The 16,252-nt window shown below is 32.4% G+C and overlaps 1 protein-coding gene across 12 annotated transcripts in view; it reads left to right on the top strand.

The window, feature by feature from the left end:
• The window catches only part of Pcdh15 (protocadherin related 15), a 1,628,869-nt gene that overhangs the window by 1,177,768 nt on the left and 434,849 nt on the right, over nucleotides 1-16,252 (top strand). For all 12 annotated transcript variants that reach the window (XM_048807407.1, XM_048807408.1, XM_048807415.1 and 9 more), the window contains one exon: nucleotides 6,899-7,018. In XM_048807407.1, coding sequence (XP_048663364.1) covers nucleotides 6,899-7,018 — 120 coding nt within the window. The remainder of the gene's footprint in view (nucleotides 1-6,898; nucleotides 7,019-16,252) is intronic.

The raw sequence follows: 16,252 nt of genomic DNA on the forward strand, positions 1-16,252 counted from the left end.
TATAAATAAAATATAAAAAAGGACTTGGAATGTGACTCAGTGGTTAAGCACCCTTGGGTTCAATCCCCATTATCAAAAAAAGAAAGAGAAAAAGGAGAAAAGGTGCATTTCTTACATGTTCATTGACCATTAAGCTATACTGTTTTCAACAAATTTATTTTTCAAGGATCTGGTATTTTACTAATTGCATTATAGGAATTCTTTATATATTCTGGACAAAATTTATTGGCGAACATATGTTATCTAACTATCTCTACTGATTTTGTATCTAGCATTTTTGCAATATTTTATTTTTAATGTAGTCCATCTCATTTTCATGGCTTATGCTCTGTATGTCCTATTGAATTAAATCTGATTATAATGTTTGTAATGTTGTAAAGATATTATCTAATGACTCTTCTTGAAAAAATATTTTGTAATTTACATTTTTTTCTACAGTCTACTGAAATTTAGTTTTATTTATGCTGTAAAGTAGAAATCAACAACGAGTGTTTTTTTTTTTTTTAATTCCCTTAGGGATATGTAGTTAGCCCAGCATCATTTAGTCAAATGACCATTAGATTCCTATTACACTGAATTGTTGTTTTCTGAATCAGGTGATTCTATCCGTGGGAATTGTTTCTGGGCAAGATCTATTGTACTGTGAGTATATTTATTTACTCCAAAGTCAGTATCACAGTGTCTGCTTTTCTATAGTTTAATAATAAAGTCTTAAAATCTGGAAGAGTAAGCCTTGTAATTTAATTCTTCATTAAGATAGTCTTCTCTAATGTTGGACCTATGTGTTTTTACATAAATTTTAAAATCAACCTAGAAAGTGCCTTATCTAAAGATAAATTTGGGGAAAATTGGCATAATAACCTTAATGAACCAGAAAAATCTATTTATAGACTGTCCCTCCATTTATGTAATTCTTTAATAAGCTCTCCAAATATCGATCTAAACTGTCCCTCAAAAGTACTTCAATCCAATTTTAACATTCACAGGAAAGAAAATGAAGTTCAAAAGAGCTATGTGAAAATCAGGCATCACAGTAGTTTTATAATTTATGATCTTATATTCAATCAATTTTGGCTTGATTTTGTACATGGCAAGAAGTGTATAATCTTATTCTTCTGTCTTAGTTTTCCACAAACACCATTTATTGAATTAACTTCCTTCTCTCTGTGTGCTCTTGGTACCTTTGTAAAATATCAGTTGATAGTACTGCTAGAGTTTATTTCTGGGCTCTCTATTCTGTTCCATTGATCTGTGTTGTTTTTTCATGCCAGCACAATGTATTTGAGTTACTATAACTTTGCAGTATATTTTAAAGTAAGGTCTTGTGATTGATTCTACCTTCTTTTTTTTTCTCAAACTTGCTTTGTTTATTGGTATTTTATGGTTCTATATAACTTTTAGGATTTTTTTTTCTATTTATGTGAAGAATGTCATTGATTTTTTTTTTTAATTTGTTTTAATTAGTTATACCTGATAGTGTAATGACTTTGATATATCATACATTTGAATCAGTTGGGATATAATTTCTCATTTTTCTGAGTGTACAGGTTGCAGAATCATATTGGTCATGCAGTCACATATATACACACAGTAATAATAATGTCTGTTTCATTCTACTATCTTTCCTCGGGGATTGCATTGAATCTGTATATTTTGGGAGTAGTATGGACATTTTTAACAAAATTAATCATTTCAATTCATGAACACAGGTATTGTTCCATTTGTGTTTTCTTCAATTTCTTTCATCAATGCCTTTTAGTTTTCTATAGATCTTTCACATTTAGGATGAATTTATTTTGAAGTATTTTACATTTTTATGGCTATTGTAAATGGAATTGTTCTCTCAATTTCTTTTTCAGATAGTTTACTGTTAGATTACAGAAAGACTACTAAGTTAATGTACAATAGATCTCAACAATCTCTGTTGACTTTCATTCTATTTTCTGCTTCTATGAAATCAGTTTTTTTAATTCTATAAATGAGTAAGATCATATGGTATTCGTCTTTTTGTGTCTGGCTTATTTCATTCAACACAGTGGCATCCAGCTTCAGCTGTACTCTTGCAAATGACAGGATTTTCCATCCCTTTATGACTGACTTTATAACAATTTTTAAAAAATCTATTCACTAGTTGATGGAGACATGTTGGTCTCATAGCGTGACTATTATGAATAGTATCCCAGCCAACATCAGAAACATTTGCTTTCTTTCTGTTGAGTTGTTTAGGTTCCTTACATATTTTGGATATTAATTGCTTATCAGATGTATAATTTGAAAAGATTTTTCCCCATTCTGTAACTTGTTTCATTACTCAGTTTTTTTAATTGTACAGAAACATTTTAGTATATTCTAATCCCATCTGTATATTTTCCTTTAGTTGCTTACACTCATGGATCAGATCCAAAAACTCACTGCCAAGACTGATTTCTTAGAGCTTTCCACCGTATTTACATTTAGATGGGAGGAATATGTTTAAGGGATCCATCTATTGTAAAGTTTGGAATCATAGTTAGTGAGAGTATGTTGTGTTGTTGAAAAATTCAAAGAATATGGTTATTTAATACTTTGCTACAAAATTATAAGCATGTAAGTTAATACATTTGTTATTAGCTAGATTTAAGCCTTGCAAATGTTTAACTTCTCAAACATATTATGTTGTACATGATAAATACATACAATTTTATCTATCAATGTAAAATAATTGAAAACAGGAGTTATAGGTAAGCACAGACAGGACAAAAGTCAAACTTAAGTCTGATAATTTCTAGTTTATTGCATTTTTTAGCCAGAATTCAAATGAAAACCTAGTTCTGTCTGTTACATATAGCCAATTCTCATTGTGCAGACTCCTTATTTGCAAGTTGTTCCACTAACAAAAATTCATTTGTAACTACAAAATCAATTCTTGCCAAACTTTTGCAGTCATTTGCAGATATGCACAGACTGGTGAGAATTTTGTCAACAATTGCACACATTTCTACTTAAAGTGAAATAAATCTATGTTCTGCCATCTCTTCAAATCTCATGCTTCATGAAGTTATTCTATTTGTAATTTATGTAGTGTCATCTTTCTACATTTTTGTGGTCTTTATTGTTGTTGCTGTTGTTGGTGGTGGTCATGATCGTGTTGTTTGAAATGGCCCCTTAAAGTACTGCTGATGGGTCGTCAAGTGTTCCTAACAGAAGAATGTAATAGGCTTTATGCAGAAAATACATGGGTTAGATAAGCTTCATTCAGGCATGAATTATAGTGCGGATAGCTCAGAGATGGAAGTTAATAAATCCAAAATATGTATTAAATGTCTTTAAACAAAACAAGGTTATGCATTGATCAGTTGATAAAAAAATATTTAAACTAGACATTTGCAGAAACCATTTTTGTATTTCTCAAGCCTCCTAGGTTTAATACTCATTAATTCAATGTTTGTGTTGCTGTTATGGAACTTAACCACTACATCTAATAAGATAACCACCTGGATTCATATCAAACAATGAATACAATAATTCTGTGGGGATTTTTTTATGTGTAAGATTGGAGTACTCTCTTTTGGAGTATTGTTCATAATTTTTGAGTTGTATTAAGGAAATATTCTTCACAAAATACCTGAAAAGTAAACTCAGAAATTGTCACCATCTTGTATGTTTACATTCTAACTTCTCTTACTTTTTTATAAAAAAGAGAAATTGTTTAATTTTGAGACAAAATATATCAATTCAGTATTATAAATCAAAACTAAATCTCTCATCCAACCTAGAAATATAAACAATTTTTTTTAAATCAAACATTTTTAAATAATATATAAAACATAAAATTGTACATATTTATGGAGCACTATGTGATGTTTAGATATATGTTTACATGACATAATATTTAAGTAAGGCTAAACATCTCCTCAAATATTTATCATTTCTTCATGGTAAAAAGTCTTATTACTGGCTTCTTCTTAAAGGATGTTAATTTTTCGTTTTTATTTTTTAAAATTTTTGCTTTTGAATTCATCAGTGTAGTTCATGTACTTCCCAATATAGCTGTATAGCTGTATACAATTATTTGTGGCAAAAGACATGAACTAAATAAACAAGTAACAGAATCAGGCAAGCTGATCATCATTCCTCACAGAGAAGGCATTTCAGAAAATATAATTTAAACCTGAGACTTATCAAAACGTTAAGGAACAGAGAAACTGGTCATCTGCCTGGCAGAAATGCCCTGAAAGCTTTCCACTGAAATCTTTTTTTTTTTTTTCCTAATTATAAATCTTGTTTAAAGTAAGAAAAACAGGAAAAAAGTGGTTTTAGTAATAGTGAGTAGATATAAAAAATATCAATCTTATAGCAAATTGTCATTTAAGGTAATATTAAACAGGCCAGCAGAATTTATTAAATTGGGAAAGTAACCTCTGTTGTCTTTAGAACCCTTTTGCTCACTTTTTGTTGAAAAGCAGTTGCTTCCCTGACTCCAGTCCACCTGTGGACCCCACGACCTTTAATATTCTTGAATGTGACCTGAGTTCCTCAGGATCTCCTATTCCTTCCCTATGATACCCACTGTATCACCGAGTGTTTGACTCCAGAATCTGGCTCTAATGTGAAAGTGGTCTAATGGTACCTGAAGGCTCAGTAAGTAGATTGAAGGATACAGGCACACTTGTTTTCAGAATTTCCAGACACAATATTGTTCAATTTTTTGGTTTCTTATTTTATTTGTTCTTTGATTTAGCATTTTTTGATTTGCTTTTATTTAGTTTAACCCCATGATGTTGTTTTTTGCTTTGGCAACAAAATCTTTGATTAAATATTTTATTAAACATCTGGTAGCAATCATTTTAATTTTCATAATTTTAAAACTCTGGATGAACCTGGGAGATATTATGTTATGTGAAATAATTCAGGCATGGAAAGAGAAATAGAACTCATGTGTGGAACCTAAAAAATTGAATTCATAGACATTGAGTATAATGATGACTATGATACAAAATTCCAGTTAAGTAAGGAGAAGAAATAAGTTTAAGAGGTCTGCTGTACAACATAGTGACTAGATTTTTAAAAATTGCTGATCAATCAGGTTTTATTGTTGTCACCACAAAATGATGTATATTTGAAGTATAGATATGTTAATTAGCTTTGTTTAAACAATACACAATGCATACACATTTTAAAAGATGTTGTACATAATAAGTATATATATATATATATATATATATATATATATATATACACACACACATATACATATATATGTGTGTATGTGTGTGTGTGTGTATACATACTCACACAATTTTCATTTGTCAAATAAATAGAAGCAAAAAAACCTAAAAGCATAGCTACATAAGAATGAGTGATTTTTTTTATAAAAGAGAATGGTATCTTTTCTGACATTTTATGCATTTAAAAATAAATAAAAATGGCAATTTGGAAGCCATTTAGTTAACTTAGAATAATATTATAAATATCCTATTTCCTTATAGCTATGGTTTAGTTCTTTAATCATAGTTATGTTGTTTTTGTAAATAAAAATTTACAAACTAGTGTAGTTGTTAGACCAATAAAAATGTGTTTGGTCCATTCATAGTTTAATTTTATAAAATCTAGTGCCAACCTGAGAATCAATAATTTTCCTATAAAATTAGAATTTTAGATGACCTAGTAATTTTAGCTCCATATTCCATTATGGTAAGAATTTTGTAGGGCTGAGTAGCAGCTATCAAATTAGACAGGGCATTTGTTCACTTTTCCCATCAGACTTGCTTTCCACATTTTCATCCCCTGATTGATCTCTGTAGACATTTGAATTTATAACCCCTAAAAAATGTTAGTAAATTAGATGATCTCTTTCTTCCTTCTTAAAGTATTTTTCCATGAGGGAATCCCATCCAATAATTAACACAACAAACCTAATAAAATTAGGTCTCTGCACTGTAGAAGTACAGAGCTTATGTTTATTGCTAAAATGTGTTCATTTACTGGGACAGCATAATGTATACAGTAATGTAAAATGCATAAACAAACAAAAAAGGTCACTATAATTTTACTCATAGTGGCAAAGTCTATATTAGGAATGGTATTGTAGTAAGTGATATCAAACTAAGTTGAAACATACTCAACGAGTAATTAATGAGCTAAAACATGAGGAATGGGAAAGGAGAATTGACAAAAATATATTGTACAAAGACAATTTGTACAAAGACAATTTGTAAGAGAAAATAACAGTGATGTTCTGTGGAGATTCTAGGATCTCCACATTAATAGGCCAAATGCCTTACATGGTTTTACATGCCAAAATACATTGTTTTACTATTATTCTTTTAATTTAAAAAAAATAGATTAAAAGATGTGACTGTCTTCAACTCCTGTCATAAAATTGTTTCTTATACAACCAATATTAGAAGCCCAGAAGAAATTCATAGCTTCTTCCTCTAAAAGGGCAGTCATTATTATAATTTCTCTTCCCCAAACTTGCCATGTGGATATACTTAACAACCTGGATTTTGGGCTGTCTCTGAAAAGGCTTTTGAAACTAAAATAAAGAAACTTACTTGTACGATTGAAATTCTATCATGTAGATAACTTAATGCTTCAAGGTTTTTCAAGAAAAAACAGATGCATTTTCTCCACAGGTATTAAGATGCTAATGGGTATAAATTGGGCCAAATGTGCTTTATTCTGAATCCTTCTATTTCTTTACCTGAAGCAAGGATCAGGAATTTGGAAATTTCAGACATTGTAAGAACTCCTATGTTAGGTTTGCAAGTGTGTTTTTTTAAAATATTTCATTTCTGTGGTTGTAGGCAGATGTCTATTCTCTTCCTTTGTGTTACTAAAGGCTGGTTTTTGTGCTATATACTAGATGTACAACTGACAAAATGAGAATTAAGTTTTTCCTTTCTTTTCCTTTCAGCTCACTCCAGTTGGCACCACGGTATTTACAGGATTTTCAGGAGACAATGGAGCTACTGATATAGATGATGGCCCAAATGGACAGATAGAATATGTTATTCAATACAATCCAGAAGATCCGGTATGTAAATAGCCATACATGATGAGATTTCACTATAAGGAATAAAATTAACATTTATCCCAGTTGATATTTGTTCTATTTAATATTAGTTAATAGAACCACTTAAATTAACTATTATTATATAAAAATTGACTTATTTACAATATTTGTGTTGTATTTTATCTTTGGCAGTAACTGAACATAAAAGCAAAATGCATTCATAGGCATAATATGCCACCATCTTTACTAAATTTATTTTATATTTGTAGACTCATAATCAGTCTAAGCATTCTAAACAAACCATCGCATATGGTATAACCAACGTGATGCATAGGCTTTATGCAATTTGAAAATTAATGACAATAATGCCACCACAAACCACAAACACACACCAAATACATTGTCAGTTTTGAGAAGACCCTAAAATCCTAGTCCTGCCAACAGTGAAATCTCAGAGCAGAAAACAAAGTCTCTAGCTATAGGCCTTTCTTGTTTTAGGATTTATATTGGGTTTTAGGCCATGGAATCACTCAAATGACATATTAAGCAAAACTAGACAAAATGTGAAATCTTCAAATGAGGCTATAGCTGGAAGTCTTGCCTGCCCTCTGTCTTTCCTCTTGCTATGGCATCTTCTCAGATTACCATGAATTCCCCAAAGCAGAATTAAAACCACTTCTTAAGTGGTTTCTTATTTCATGTTTCTTTCTTGTGTTTACTACTAGGAATATTAAAAGTTTTGAGGTTAACATTATTTTTTACCCTTTATGTTTTTTCATAAGGTTTAACTAAACACACACAGCACACATAAATGAACAAAAACACTGTTGAGCATGTAGAGTTTAAGAACTCACCAAATATGTCTACTTCACACATTTATTATCAGAATAAGGTAAAACACAAATGCATCTTCTTGTATTCCCAAAAGCAAGTTGTAGTAGCAAATTTTCTCCATTGCTTTGGAGAAACAACCAGGCTCACAGGTGAAGTGATTTGCCTGGTATATTACACAGCCATTTCTAAGTCTCAAAACCCAATGTTAGAGGAGCATGCCCACTCTTCCTCTACTGAATTCTAATGAAATATATGTAGTATTGTTGTTAAAAATTCTCAAAACATTTGAAAAATAAGAATTAAATAAAAGGGGGATGGGATGGGCATAGTAGGGCAAAGGGCAAGTTTTGGAGATTTTGTTTCCCTTAAAGGGAACTTCTCAGCATGTTTGAAAGGAAACCAAGAGATGAGGACGTGATGAGAATGTGACAGTGAGCCTTAAGTATGAAGGGTTATACAAGAAATGGAGTGGAAAGGACTGCAGAAACAGCAGAGGAGCAGAGGGCAAGAGAAACACTTTTCCATTAACAGTACAAAAGACAGCTGATTGCACATTCTGTCTGAACCATTCGTCTTGTTTGCTCTTCAGATTTTCTTCTTTAATAATTAATATTGCACGTGTGTGCCATTTTCCAGCTTACATTATATGATGTCATTCCTTAATTCTTATTCCTTAAGCTATATGAAAATTAAGCCAGAAAATATAGAATGGTCATAGAATGGTCATTCCATGTATTTGAGGGAAATGTTTTTTTGCATTGAAAAAAAAAATATTTAAAGCTTAAGTTATAGTTTGAACTAAAAAAAAAATACTTAGAAACTATCTTCTAGTTTTGTGAAGCTGAAATTCTTTTTTAGCTGTGCAGTAGTCCCTTCTGAATGCTTCCCCCTTTCAGGAATCTCTGGGCTTGAAATCAAACACAATTATGTATCTTTTACTACCTACAGAATAGATAACCAATCAGCCTCATGCAGTTTTAAAATTAGAAGAAGGAAAAATAAATTTTAGCAAGCTAGCACTACTGTCGAATAAATAAAGTTCTCTGGACATGGTCTTACTTCCATTCGACAAAAGAGTAAGACATCAGGAAAACATTTCACGTGGGTTCTATTGGAGGAGAAAGCATTAATCAAGGCACGTTTTTAGACAACCTTCAGCTGTCCTAGACATTTACTGTAAATTCAGTACCAGACTTTTTTCTTATAAGATCTGCAAGAGAAACACTTATTATTTTTATATTTCATATTCTCATAAATCTATAGTAATTTTGTTTATATTAAAAGTAGCATAATGGCTGGGAGTGGTGGTGCTTGCCTGTAATCCCAGCAGCTCAGGAGGCTGAGGCATGGGGATTGGGAGTTCAAAGCCAGCCTCTGCAAAATCCAGATGCTAAGCAACTCAGTGAGACCCTGTCTCTAAATAAAACACAAAACAGGGCTGAGGATTTGGTTCAGTGGTTGAGTTTCCCTGCGTTCAATCCCCATACTCCCTCCCTGAAAAAAAAAACTAGAATAATGATCTCCTTATTTCTTAATATAAAAGCAAAAGTGCATGTGTAATGAACAAACTATTTAACCTGAATGTGATCATCTCAGGCTTTGGTAAGCACTGATATAATTTCTTTTAAAGTAGTCTCATACTGTATGATAGATAAATGGTAGAAAGAGTAGATCAGCCTGTCTTACTTAAAATTCTGGTCGTTTTCTTTCATCTGATGCTTTGTTGTTCATTACTTAAAGTCACATATTACCTACCCTCTATTTCATTCATCTCACAGATGTTTTGTTTGGCCACAAAATATTGTAAACTATTTTTGAAGTCAATATCTAAACATCATGAAATTTACATTCAAGGGTGGCTTGTTTTCTTCCTTTGAGAAACAGAAACATGTTGACACTGCCCTTGATTTCCAATAACACAGTAATCTGCATTTGTTGAACTTCCATCACTCCTATCACTGAGCCAATATGTATGTATACAGCCATACCCCAGTTGCTTCCCTCATTTATATTATCTGCTTTATCCTTGTAGACAGTTGCAAATGCACCTCCTGTCACATAACAATGCAAAATATTAATTAAATTTTCCCATCATTTTAATCAGTGCTTCTAATGAGAGTTCAGTGGAAATTTAATATTTCCTGTACATAATGCATCATTTTTTTCTACTTTTAATTTTTTCATTTCATTGTGTGTGCTTAGCAACTTGACTTTTGCATGATAAGGTGTACTTTTTTAATAATTATTTTTGGGAGAGGGTTGCAGACTTACTTAAGTTTTTAATCTCTATTTTTTATAAATTAATTATCATTTTTGTGTAATATTTTTATGCCCTTTTCCCTCTTTCCCCTGACTGATTTACATCTAAGACTCTAATTACAGGAAAGGTAGATATTTTGATATTGTTTCACAGCTTCCCAGGGCTCTGTTTAATTATTTTCAATATATTTTTAATCATTTTTCTACAAACTGGATGTTTTCTATTGATTTGTTTTCAAAGTCACACATTGTCTGCCATCTCCATCCTGTTGTCAAATATATGCAGTGGTCTTTTTATTTTATTTTATTTTATTTTAAATTTAAGATATTGTGTTCTTTTATTCTAAATTTTCCACATTCTTAGAATTTTCATTTCTTCACAAGCTATAAGATTTTCTTTTTATTTTTAATTTATAGTGTATATCATTTTTTTCATCTTTTTTTACACAGGTAGAGTTATAATATTTGCTTGAATACCCTTGTCTGGGTTTTGTAGTATTGTCTTGTCTCTCTCTTGAAAATGGAACACATTTACTTCATCACACTGACTTGTTTGGGGACTCTGTCATGGATATTGTGAATGTTATGCAGTGGAGAAACAGTTGAATCTGTTTAGTTTCTCTGAGGATTGTGATTATTTCAATGTTGTTTGTTTATTTTTGTATTTCATTTTAACGGACAACTTGGTTGAACTCAAACTGGAAGCTCTTTTACTTGAGTGCAGCACAAATCTTCATTCAGCAAGTATTATGTTTTTTATAGTTGATCTGCTTGTAATCTGCCCTCAAAGGTGCAGTTTAGAGAACAGCTAGAGATTGTGACATAGCTTTATCAGTGGAATTTTATTCTATCCCTTGCTAGCTTTCTTCTTTCCAATATTTCCCTACTCAATTACAGTCAACCTTGGTGCATCACCTGATGCTTCAGTCATAAGACTTCAGGCTTCCTATCAGACTTTTATGTGTCTCAACATGGTTCTGAACTTGGCCTTCTCTCTGGGTAACTGCCATAAAACAGGAAACTTAACTCATGTCATCTCTTTTTTCAAGTATCTACTTACTTCAAAAAATATCTGCTTTGGTTTTCTCTCTGAAGATATTAGCTTTTTGTTTTGTTTTGTTTTGAGTGGTTGATTGATTTTGATATTCTGTATACCTGTGCTTTTTGTTGAATTATTTGGTCAAGTAGGAGGAGTTAGTTATATAGGAGTAGAATGATTAATTCCCAATGAGTTTCTCTCTTCAATATATCTTTAGAAAACCTAGTGTTTTTACTCATTTTTGCCTTTGAACTATTTTGGCTATCCTAAATTGTACAATAGCAACAATGATAGTAGCATTCCCAAATCTGAATAACAAAAGGGAACATGCATCCATTCCACCTATAACTGGATCTGCAGTGATATGCTGTCAGCTGATGTAGCATATCTACTACTGCAAAACCACAAACACTGAAATCTCAAATCTATTTTAGTCTGTATTCTCTATAGTAAAGGCAAAATTAAAGAAAGTACTAGACCCCGACATGTCTATTAATCTTTTTATTAAAAAAAAAAAAGACTAATGTAGGGGATAGGATAATGCTTTTCAATACAAGTGTAACAGGGCTGGGGCCTTTTGGGACACTGAGTGTGAAGATGTCCCTCGTCCTGCTTTTAAAGCTCAATTTTACAATCAATCAAGTCAGATTTCAGACATGTTGCTCAAAGTAGCAGGCATGAGTTTACTGAAGGGATAAGAAAAGGGAAAGGAGACAATCTCAAGGGAAAGAGTGGGTCCTCTCAGAGAGGAAAAGGACAGTGTGCCTCTCCTGCACTCCAGTTTTATCTGGAGTCCTAGAGAAGTTTCCAGAGAGTCCTACCCAGGTTCATCTCTTAACGTTTGACTGATAACAGAATGACATCAGATTTTCAAGTTCCCACTGCCATGACAGCTCTGGGTCACTTTGGCCCATGCTGACTGGTTCTAATTGGATTCTTAGCAATAAATTCTTATAAATTTTATGATTAAGAGGAATTGTTCTTATCTCCCTGAGTTTCAGGATCTGGTCTGTGAAGAGTCACAAAAGTCTCTCCCTTTGGTTAACAGGGATTTTTCTTGTTCACATTAGTTTGGGCCTGCATTGCTTCTTCAGACAATGGGAAGTTTGCTGAGGAATGTCATATATATAGCCTGTCCACTTAAGCCAGCCAGGGTTGCAGGTATATTGCTTCTTGAAAAAGAAAGCATGTGGTGGTAAGCACGGTGGGCCTATTGTTTAGAATTATTCCCTAACCTTGTGTTCCCACAACTCACTTCTGTCTGTCCCGTATCACAAGAATATGGAGGATACGCTCATGCAAATGTGTTTATTGTATAAAGTATCAGAGAAGGAAAAATACAGTATCACTACAATATTATTAAGTTGGAGATTCATCAAAGGTTTTAGCTATCAATAACGAGTACTATGTGTCATCACAAATCCTTCAGACATGTCCTAGGGAACAGTATGATGTATTGGTTTGCTATATAACAAATTATCAAAAATTCAGTAATTTAAAACAACATATTTATTTATTTATTTCCTTACAGTTTCTGTGCCTTCTGCTTAGGCTCTCATAAGATTGTAATCAAGGTGCTGGTGAGATTAATACTCTTAGTGAGGCTCAACTAGAGAATAATCCATTTCCAAGGAAACTCAGTTTGCTGTCAGAATTTATTCATGGCTATACAACATAGGTCCTCACCTTCTTGCTCCTCTTTACTGAATGAAGGCTGGTATGGACTATTACACGCTGCCCCAAGTTCCTTGCCATAGAGTCTGTGCCTTCATGACTACTAGTGCTTCAAGCCTGCAAAGAAAGTATCTAGAGCAAGTCTGATCACAAGACAGAACTTCATCTAACACGATGTAATCATGGGACCGATAAGTCATCTACTATGCTATATTCTAAAGACTAGAAGCAAGTCAGAGATCCTGCCCACACTTAAGAGGAAGATATCATGCAAAGGTGTGAATTGCTTATCAGGAGTCAGATATGATTGTCACATATACTATAATGCAAATGTTATTTTCATTTTTTTGCATAACATGTAAACAGAATCTACTTTGAAAAAACATTTTTGACTTTTTTATTTTTAAACTACAAAATAGAAAGGATGAAGGTTCTATTCTGGTATCAGAAAAAGGTAACTTAAGATGGTCATTTGCATTATTAGGGTCTTTCTTATCCTACCTATTTTTTTCCTTATGACAGGATAGACAATTTAGTAGAAAATGTGGTGTAAGGAAGGAGGAGGCATTTTTATTATTCAAAATCATAAAATTTCAAACAGCCAAATGTTGCAAATTCTTCACCACAACAAAGTTCTTTTATTTAATCCCTGAATAAAATAAGAATAGCTAAACTTGAGCTTTTCTTTTCTTTTGTCTTTCTTTTTATTGAAATTCAAATGATCTCTTAAAATAAAGAAAGAGCAAATTTGGGTATAAAGGGCTGCTGAACTGACTGACCCAATTTGAAGCAAAAGCACTTGTGCTATTTACCAAAAACTCCTGATTTTTCTTTCTTTGGAGATATGCCAAGAATGTACTTTTCTTGCTTAGAGGAAATTACTTGCTTTGACTAATAAAATATGAGCTCAGAGAACCAAAGTACAAGTCATATCTCCTCCCACTATATAGGAATTAGAGAAAAACAAATTAAGGTTGTAACTGAAAGCTCGGTCCTTGTCCCCAATGCCAATTAATGCCAATTTAATAATGAGGACACGGTTTTGAGAAAAAAGGAAAATGTTGTTTTATTGCTTTACTAGCAAAGGAGAAACACAGGGGACTCCTGTCCCAAAGGCTGTTATTCTCCCCATTAGGAGGAACAGGGGGATTTTAAAGGAGCTCTTCAAAGGCTACATTCCAGATGTGCCCTAACAGGGGGTCCCTGGGTCCCCTGATAGTGTGATAGCATTCACTTGTTAATTTGGGAGATATTCACTTTCTAGATCCCCTGGCAGACATCTCCTTTCTGTGGAGCACAGATAACTCAAAATAATCCTGTTCCCAGCCCCACGGTTAGGAAGCAGGAGAAGGAGACAGGGAAAAGAACACATCTTTAAAAAATAAGCCTCAGAGCATATATTCAGAGCTTATATTCAAAAGGTGAAGTGGACCACTGTTACAAGGTAAGCCATCTATTAGCCTGAATTCTGAATGACAAGAAACAAAGTCTATCTGCTGAAGTGCTAGATGTATAAATATGTGGATTAGGTAAGAAATGAAAATAAGGACCTTTGTTTCTGTAGCATAACCTATTTTTTCTTAACCGATTTATTTAGAAAATAAATGTTAGTAAATGTCTCATAAAATCCTTTAAACATTTGTTAAAGAAAACAATTACTCAATGACATGTGAAAGCATGGTGAAAAAGACTTAATTCAGGAAAATTGCAATAGATATAGAATTACTGCAACCAGTTCTTACAGTGGAGAGAGATTGAACTCAACTCCAAATAAGACATGAGCAAGTGGAATTTGTAGGCAAGGAACAGGGTGATGATCCATGTAATAAATTTTCTAGGAGAGATTATCAGGGGAAGGGGGGAAAGTTAGACACACTTATCAGGATTCTTGCTAGAACCAAGCAGAAGTGATCACACATGACCTGGAGGATGATGGAAAATTGGGTACCTGATCAAATATCAGATATGGAGGGTGATCAGATATCTAGACTGAGGGGATTCTTGCCCAACTGAGTTAGCAAGGTTATTTGCTAACATTGGATTTTATAAGGAAGTACATGGATGGGCTTGAAAAAAATTTTAAAAACCTGAATAAAGTTTGGCAGAACAAAAAAAAATTGTAGTTCTTTCTTATCCAAGGGAAGAAGAGACATTCTTCTTTATAAGTGCATTTTTTCATTCTGTCACCTATTGTTCATTAAGAAACATTTGGATTATTTGTTAGGACATGATACTACAGGATATTTGCTGAGCGAAGAGAGCTACAAACATTTAAATTAGGGGCCTTTAATGTCTATGACATTTATACTATGCTCATCGCAGTTGTTGTAAAATATTGTTTTTGATGCCTTCGCCATAATAAATACATTGACTGATTTAATTGTTTAGAAAAAAAAGAAAAAAAAAGAAAAAAAATACTTTTTTGAATTCATCACATGCTTCACAAATCTTGCATTTTTGTGTCTATATTATATATTAAATGAGAAAATGCAAATATAAAAAAGGTATCATTCTGATATTTTAAATTCCATTGTTAGCAAGATTGAAAAAACTTTCTAGAAGTTTTATTGTATTAGTTCTCTTAATCTTTTTAAATATAAAAATGGAATTATTTTTATTCTGCACTTTAAGTATTTTGATCTAAAGTGATTAGGAGGAAAGGGACAACATATCCCGTGTCGCAGTCTCCAGTGAACTAAGGCTACAGCATACCTTTTCTATTAGGAACCACTGCTATCAGAAAAGCACCAAGGTAATAGTGTGCATACACAGCTTCTGTTTTGGAGGCAGTAGAGCAGTTTTTCAGAGGGTGATAATATCTTTTATCAATGCCTCCTGAGTAAATTGTCCTCTTTTATAGTACACTTGACTCCCTATAGCTTTGAAGGAATTGAGAAAAAAATAAACCACAATTTATTTTTTAACATGCAAGCATGTAATACATTTGAATTTCCTGAGTCAGGAAGCTAAAAGCACAGTTCAAATGTAAAAGGTTTTTAACAAATTACCATCCTTTAGTAGTTTCTGTATTTAAGTCAATGTCAAAATTCAGATGTTATTAAAATATTCCAAGCTAAGCAAAAATAGTTTCTAGGCAGCTAAATAGTAGAAATATGTATACTTCAAGAATATCATACTTGGTATATTATATCATGACCGTCTCAAATCCCCATCATGTTTAATATTCTCGTTTTTTCTTGTTTAAGTCAACTAAAAGTCATCTATTTATAAAACTTGGAACCTAGGTCTTTTCAATATAAATCTGTAACCTTTTAACTTTGCAATATAAATACTTCTACACTCAATTAAGCACTTCTTAATACAGTTTGATGGGAAATAGGTTAGAACAAGGTAAAATGCAAATATATGTGTTTATGATAACTTTGTATTAAATAGTAAAATATTATCAGAGTGGTAGTAAGGGCAGAGTCCATGCTTCCTATAAGAAT

Source organism: Marmota marmota, unplaced genomic scaffold (genome assembly GCF_001458135.2).
Source record: "Marmota marmota marmota unplaced genomic scaffold, marMar, whole genome shotgun sequence".
Lineage (NCBI taxonomy): Eukaryota > Metazoa > Chordata > Mammalia > Rodentia > Sciuridae > Marmota > Marmota marmota.